The sequence below is a fragment of the Sinocyclocheilus rhinocerous genome, unplaced genomic scaffold (genome assembly GCF_001515625.1).
Source record: "Sinocyclocheilus rhinocerous isolate Xijiao unplaced genomic scaffold, SAMN03320098_v1.1 scaffold9, whole genome shotgun sequence".
Lineage (NCBI taxonomy): Eukaryota > Metazoa > Chordata > Actinopteri > Cypriniformes > Cyprinidae > Sinocyclocheilus > Sinocyclocheilus rhinocerous.
In genome coordinates this window covers 35,084-42,932 of record NW_015666550.1, presented here as the reverse complement: position 1 = coordinate 42,932, position 7,849 = coordinate 35,084, and the positions used below count along the sequence as shown (strand labels likewise).

Below are 7,849 nucleotides of genomic sequence, written 5' to 3'. Positions count from 1 at the left end.
AATATTGGACTGCGGTCCCTTTAAGAGTTTATCCACGGACCCAATATACTGTTACACAACATGCGTTCTCTTTCTCAACTATTTAACGTTCCAAAACTGACTGTGTTTTACTGGATACTCGCCAAAACGGGCATTTTGACATTTTTTATGTATTAGCGCAGTTAGTCACTCATTTTGGTATTTGTGGCTCACAAGCTATTGAGACTGAGCGCGGCTTGTCCGATCCACTAATATAGATCAGTGGTGGTGCGCACGCGTTTGGTATAAGTGTGAAACCTGCAGAATGACTAAAATAATGCGCAATACAAGCACTATTTAACCGGAGCGAATGTGACGTGTGTGAGAGAGAAGGAGTCGTCGGAGAGATGAGAGTGAGAATGTGCGGCTGATGTTATTGCCTGTGCCGCTGGTAACAAAACGGATCGGCTCGAAATCGGAAAGAAGTGAGACTGACCGACCGATCACGATCCGGGCTGATCATGAGGAAAATCGGCCGATTCCGATCCCTGGCCGATCGATCGGTGCATCTCTACTTGAAATGTGCACAAATTTAAATGCTTTTACATTATAAAGTAGCATTTTTGTCTGTTATTACCGTGCTTGGAATAGAGTCTGGGTCCAGCTTCTTCTGAGGAGGGCCTGCCATTTGTGCTGGACCTCCAGGAAAGCCTCCTGGGAAAGCGCCGGACTGTGGCCCTGCCATTTGTGGTCCTGCCATTTGTGCACCATACGGGCCTGAAATCGGGCTACCTTCAGATCAGAAGCAAAAAGAGTTAAGTTAGTCAACATTTGCCTCTAAAAATACTGAGTAGAGGTGAGGTGTGTCATTTCTGCACCACAAACGCAAATGAAAAAATTAAGACAGATTGTTAAGACAACCCACATTTTCATTTAGTCAGATAGTCCCGAACCAAACTCACACAACTGGTTGAACTAATGTTGCTGTCTCATAAAACAGTGGCTACCCAGTCAATTTTTTAAGACTCATGAAGGTGGATTGTTTTTTACAAGGACTTTGGTTTAACACATACACTACCAGACAAAAGTTTGGAATAATTCAGATTTTTTATTGTTTTGAAAGTAGTATCTTATGCTCACCAAGGCTGCATTTATGTCATTTAGAAATACAGTAAAAACAGTAATATTGTGATATATTATTACAGTTTAAAAGAACTGTTTTCTATTTGAATACATTTTAAAATGTAATTTATTCCTGTGATTAAAGCTGAATTTTCAGCATCATTTCTCCAGTCTTCAGTGTCACATGATCCTTCCGAAATCATAATAATATGCTGATTTGCTGCTCAGAAAACATTTCTTATTATCAATGTTGAAAATAGTTTTCGCAGCTTAATACTTTTGTGTAAACCGCGATTCACTACCATTCAAAAGTTTGAGGTAAGATTCAGCAAAGACACATTAAATTGATCAAAAGGCATTTATAATGTTACAGAAGACTTCAATTTCAAATAAATGCTGTTCTTTTGAACTTTTTGAATGTTGAAAAAAATATATAGCACATTTTCCACAAAAATGTCATGCAGCACAACTGTGTGCGACATTGATATTAATCAGAAATGTTTCTTGAGCAGCAAATCAGCATATTAGAATGATTTCTGAAGGATCATGTGACACTGAAGACTGGAGTATTGACGCTGAAAATTCAGCTTTGCATCACAGCAATAAATTACATTTTACAATACATTCAAATAGAAAACAGTTCTTTTAAGCTGTAATAATATTTCACAATATTACTGTTTTTAATGTATTTTTGTTCAAATGAATGCAGCCCTGGTGAGCAGAAGAGACTTCCAAAGAAACCTTTTCAAATTTTCACCTTTTCTTAATTATTCTAAAGTGTAAAAGGTTGTCAAACGTAAAAGTATTTTAACAAATGTGACACAATTCACCCTTAAAGGAGACATATTATGCCCCTTTTTACAATATGTAAAAGTCTCTGGTGTCCCCAGAATGTGTCTGTGAAGTTTCAGCTCAAAATACTCCACAGATCATTTATTATATAATTTAGAAAATGCCTATTTTGAGTGGAAGCAGAAACACGCTGTTTTTCGGGCCTGTCTCTTTAAATGCAAATGAGCTGCTGCTCCCCGCACCCTTTTCCAGAATAGAGCTGCGCCATTACAGCTCGTACCTGCTAAAAACATCTGTTTTGGTTCTGATTATCATGTTTATCACGCGGAAATCATGCGTTTTAAACCATGTGGGTTTAAACTTCTGATATACGGTTTTCTGAGCGCACACATCTGAAGCACACGGACAGAAAGCGGCTGTCACAGCATGCGAGTACTAAACTAAGTTCTCATTCACACACAAGTTTACGTTAAAAACACATGAGTTACAAAACACAGTCAGTGACTAAAATGCTCAGACTTTTAGTTGACTAAAACTTGACTAGACTAAAAAGAGTATGAAGGTGACTAAAACTAATAAAAACTAAAATGACAGTTTCACACAAAGACTAGACTAAAACTAAAATTAAAACAGGCCGCCAAAAACAACACTAGTTGGTAGATGCACCGGGGACCTGATTATAGCACTTAAAACCTGGAAAAGTCAGATTTTCGTGATACGTCACCTAGTTCTTACCTGGTTGCTGTGGATAGCCTTGGGGTCCCAGTGGTGGTTGGTGGACACCTGGTCCAGGTGGGCCAGACATTCCCATTGGCGGAGCTGCCATAGAACCCATCGTGGCCATTGGTGGAGGAGATCCAAGAGAGGACGGCTGCTGTCCTGGTAGAGAAAGGGGCGGATGTCCCATTGCTAGTGGCGGTGATGTTTGATATTGTTGTGGTGCTGCTGAGCTGGAAGGAGACTGTGGTACCTGCATGGGCCTTTGGCCTAAAGATCACAGTGCATGGGTATAAAATAGGCCATCTGAAAGTCAATTCACTTCAAATCAATATAAAATGCCATCTAACTTACCATATCCTCCAAAGTTCATGGCACTCATCTGATTTGTCAGCTGTTGAGTTGGAGGTGGGGCTTGTGCCATACTATGAAAAGCACTTTGAGGAGGCTGTCGATAAGGAGACATGGAAGGAGCTGAAGCAACAGGTGGAGGGAAACTGACGGGAGCAAAAAAATTATTATTATTATTTAAAGTTGCGATTTCAACAATGCTTCATCACATTGAACTAGTATTCACCTGTGGGGATGGGCCCCATTCTGCTGAATATTAGCACCATACTGGCTGGATACTGGTGGTGGAGGCATCCCAGAAGGAGAGGAGGCAGGAGGCTTGAGCACACCTGGAAAACAGCATTCATTTTACATGTACAGAATCATGCGAGAAGATAATACTGTGACAAAATTCATTTCAGCATATAAACTACAGAGTATACAGGAACAGCTGACACTATAATGAAAAGCAGTTTCAGAATGGATTGACACTGTTTATTTATTTAAGCTGAAGCGCTGCTGAGATTCCTATATCATAAGGACAAAATGAAACTTGCCAGTTTTAGAACTGAACTCAACAAAAGAAGATTCACTTTACCTGTCGGAGGGGCAGAATAACCCTGTGGCGGAGATCCATAGGTGCCATAATGCGACTGAGGTGGGGGGTTCCCAAAACCAGCAGAGTATCCCCCCATTCCAGCCTGGGCCTGGGAGTATGGAGGGGCGGCAACATAACCTTGCTGACTCATCCTACTGTTATACGTCTCTCATTCCAGTCTGGGACAAAAAAAGGTGACCTGGAACAGAAGAACAAAACAAAACAAAAAAAATACACATTAACTTTTAATGTTGTAGTCATGAAACTTCTAATCTATGTGTTGCATTCAGCCCTATACTAACCATTGTGGAAAAATAAGTATACTTTAGCATACTTTGAAAAAAAGAGTACTAATTATGGAAAGAATATACTTAAGTGTGTACTGAAAGTAATGTTTTCGGGCACTTAATTGCAATGAAATGAAATGTATTATAATTTAAATTTATATTAAATGCAATTAGCTGAACTTTAGAGTGCCTTTTATCCACTGAAGTACATTTGTATATGTAATTTCATAATTACTGCTCCTGTCTTTGAAATATGGTTAAAGTGTATTGCTGAATTTATTGACAAGCATTTATGATAAAGTAAAATATACTTTAATGTCATTTCTATTGAAACTTCTGTGCCATGTGTTGCTATATATACTTGTATTTCCAACTTTGTAATTACAATTTAAGTTGCAATTTAGTACATTTACCCCCGGTTTCACAGACAAGGCTTAAGCTAGTCCCAGACTAAAATGCATGTTTGAGCTGTCTCAACTGAAAATACCTTGCTCTGACATATCTTAAAATATCTCAGTGTCATTGTTCTGTCAAGATGCACACCTGTAATGTTTTCTTCTAAGGCATTTTTGTAAAAGTTGCTTAAATATCTTAATTTAACTAAGGTTTAGTCCTGGCTTAAACTAAGCCCCGTTTGTGAAACCGAGCTTAAGTATGTTAGTCAACACATCAAAATAAGTGTACTTTTTTAAAGAATGACATCTTACATTTTAATTTGACATTATTACAATGTGCACTTTTTAAAAGTGTACTTTAAAGTGTTAAGAAACAGTCATAAAAGTGTCTCTTTTTAAGTACACTCAAGCAGCATTTTACTTAATTTATATTATATTATCTTAACTTATTAAAAAAAAAACTTGAGGTATTCCACAAGTGCACATTCAATACAATTAACTAAGCACCCAGAAGCAGTTTGTTGTAAAATTATGCGATAATGAAATGTTTTCTACAGTTTAGAGTTTACCCGATATGATTACCTCAACCCTAAGCACGTGTGATCAGGAACTTTGTCGCTAGACCTAGATAAGAGGAGTTCATGATAACACAATCGGCCATATATTAATATAATGGTTTGACTATTGTATTCAACCCTCAGATTAATTAACATTAAAACTGACTGTATATTGTATAACTGTATAATTTAAAGTTCTTAACTGTAAATATCATTAATGTTAACTTAACCAACCTATCTGAGCTATTAAACTCTTGTTTGTTACTCTAAAATGCACCGGTTTTAATACTGGTAATAAAATAGAAGGCCATGGTGATGATTAAAAGTTAATCAAAAATGGCCTAAAACAGCCAAACAGGGTCGTAAAAAATACTTCATAACATAAAATGCAACATATAACGAGTCTACTGTACATAACTGACATTAAAAACAAATAGACATTAATTTTAAAAAACGTGATGGTTCATGCAGGGAATTTCCCATAAACTAAAAGGTGATACTTTGTGTTTATTTCAAATAAATCAGTAAAATGACAAGTATGGTTTTCTAAAATATAATATTGCTTTACCATTGCATTTGATCAACAAACAGGTTTTATTGCAGCTCTTTTTAGCACTCAAATAACTCGCATTTTACAAGGTAATTATAGGCCTACAGTGTGCGTAGTTACAATAACCTTTTTTTTTGTTGTTGTTGTTGTCTGGGACTTCACGTCAGTATTTCTGCAAGAGGCCTTCGGTAACTCTCAGGGAAATATAATATTTCATGTATATATCATTCAGCACACACGATATTCAGATCAGCGATGTCATAACCGAGATGTTACAGTATCAGTCTTCCGCTGCCCTGACCTGCCACGTCAAAGACCTGTAATGTTTCACTTGACTGAATAAAGTGCATATTTAAAGACTTCAGCACATGCCATGGATAGGCTATATAGAATCGATATAGCCCTACTGACAACAATGTGCGTGGACCAGCTGTCGGCGATACAAAGTTACGAAATATTTTCCGCTAGAGACGGAAACTGGTATAGCCTACTGTATAAGCCAAACTTACAAATATATTTGCATATAAAGAATGGCGCTTATAGACTGCGGTCAAAATAAGGTTGCCTTTCAAATCCCATTTTAGTTTGTTATATTATTAGTACATAACAAAGAGACTTACCTGAAGGCAAACGATGCGTCCTTTCCTCTGCTGATGTTGAATTGCGTGCCGAGAGTGCCACGTCAAACTCCAGCCCAGCGCCGGTGTTGCGTACATTGAGCCGCCGCCTCTGCGCATGCGCACACTGATGGGAACCACTACACGTCAGCAAGGATGCCGATGTGCGTAGCCCGCAAACGCCATGCTGTCATCGGTCTCTGATATGAAACGAGCTCGTTCTGATCTGTGGGTGCTTATTGAATAGCCTGCATAATGAATGTAAACTGACAAAAACGCAATAATAATATTATTCAGTATTTGGTAAACTGAAACATACTTTACTGTAATTTCTATTGAAAGTTGTATGTCGTATATTTGTAATGAGGGAGTTGCAATTTAGTACATTTAATATATATTAACTTTAAATGTAATTTGGAATGCCACACTATGGTTAAAATTATAATCAAGTACTTTACATGTGCAACACATCAATTTCTGTGTAGTTATTTAAAGCATGACAAAGGATTATTAAAACAATGATTCTATGTACATTTTATGTAAAAACAATACATTAAAGTATACTTAAGTGGACTTTTATTTCATTATATTTTATACGTTTAAGACTTGAAATATACATTCAATACAATTAAGCACACTTATTTTTCACAAGGATATCTCATAGCTATAAAATATAGGAATATGTAAAGTCTGTAATCTTTTGGCTTTGGTGCTTTGAGTCTACATTTTCTGAAGTAGAGCAGTTCTTTTTCTCTGTTGGTCTTTGATAGACTAATCCTGACCCTTAGATCTAGTCTTCCTCAAGTCGTTTTAGTCCAAATTGATCTGTCAAGTTTATTATACTGCAGTATAATAAGTAAGCTCTTTTAGCGGATGTATGAACAGTGGCATTAAGCATGTAAAATATTCTGGTCTTGCTCCTCTGATTGATTTAATCTGATTTTGCTAATGAACATCTTGATTAACAGTGGCACTCCTTTGGCTCTAGTTCTGTGAGACTTCAATAACTGACTTCATTAAAAGTGCAATGGGACCATAGTCCATAGTCACAATGGAAACAAGCTGTTAACTGACTTTGATTTGAGAAGAATACCTTATAGTGTAAAATATGAAAAATAATGTAAGTAAATCTTATGTAAGTAAATAAATAAATCTCAAAACATTTGTATTTAAGATGTGTTATAAGCCTTTGGCTTTTCCGCAATAATTAAACAACAACACAAATATTAAACAAAACAATTCAGGAAACAACAAAAGTGGAAATGCTAGCATAAATAAAGCATTAGTTTGACCAATATTATTTTATTTTAATGTATTTGAGGAGGACACGGTTCTACAAATACTAACTAACTTACAAATTACTAACTAACTAAATAAATCTTAATTTTAGACAACTTAAAAAACAACTTAAAAACTTAATAGTCATTAGCCTGATAAAGGAAGAAATTTTTCATTTTGTCATTATGGCCTACATTCAACAGTACTTTGACCATATTTCAAAAACAATGGAAGTAATTATAAAATTACAAATAAAAATGTACTTAAGTCGTACTTAAGTGGATCAAAAAAGTACTACTCGAAAGTTCCCAAATATAAATTTAAACTAATCCATTTTAATTGCAATTGACTGCATTTATCATTACATTTAGTTACTTAAGTATAGCTTATATTATTTCCGCACTTTTTTTTTTTTGAAAGTAAAACACATCTGTTCCACCTTTATTTGACCCTCTAACTCTAACACTTTCTATTCTATTTTTAATTCTACTTTATCTATATTTATCTTTTTTTTTTAATTAAAAAAAAAACAAAAAAACACTAGCTTTCTATTCTATCTACTTGTTTTTCTTTGTGTGTGTGTGTGTGTGTGTGTAATATATATATATTACAGGAGAGGGCGAGTTAGTGCTCAGTCTCATGGAGGAA

At 35.9% G+C, this 7,849-nt stretch overlaps 1 protein-coding gene across 2 annotated transcripts in view; it reads right to left on the bottom strand.

Moving 5' to 3' along the window:
- Window positions 1-6,024, bottom strand: part of sec24d (SEC24 homolog D, COPII coat complex component) — a 37,265-nt gene extending 31,241 nt beyond the window's left edge. Inside the window, exons 1-6 of one of the 2 annotated variants that reach the window (XM_016544109.1) lie at window positions 5,927-6,024; window positions 3,518-3,716; window positions 3,167-3,269; window positions 2,944-3,086; window positions 2,608-2,859; window positions 596-750 (exon numbers count right to left, since the gene is read on the bottom strand). In XM_016544109.1, the coding sequence (XP_016399595.1) occupies window positions 596-750; window positions 2,608-2,859; window positions 2,944-3,086; window positions 3,167-3,269; window positions 3,518-3,668 (804 nt within the window). In that variant the 5' untranslated portion in view covers window positions 3,669-3,716; window positions 5,927-6,024. The remainder of the gene's footprint in view (window positions 1-595; window positions 751-2,607; window positions 2,860-2,943; window positions 3,087-3,166; window positions 3,270-3,517; window positions 3,717-5,926) is intronic. The other variant, XM_016544110.1, reaches the window with a different exon arrangement.
- Between the last annotated feature and the right edge of the window lie 1,825 nt (window positions 6,025-7,849).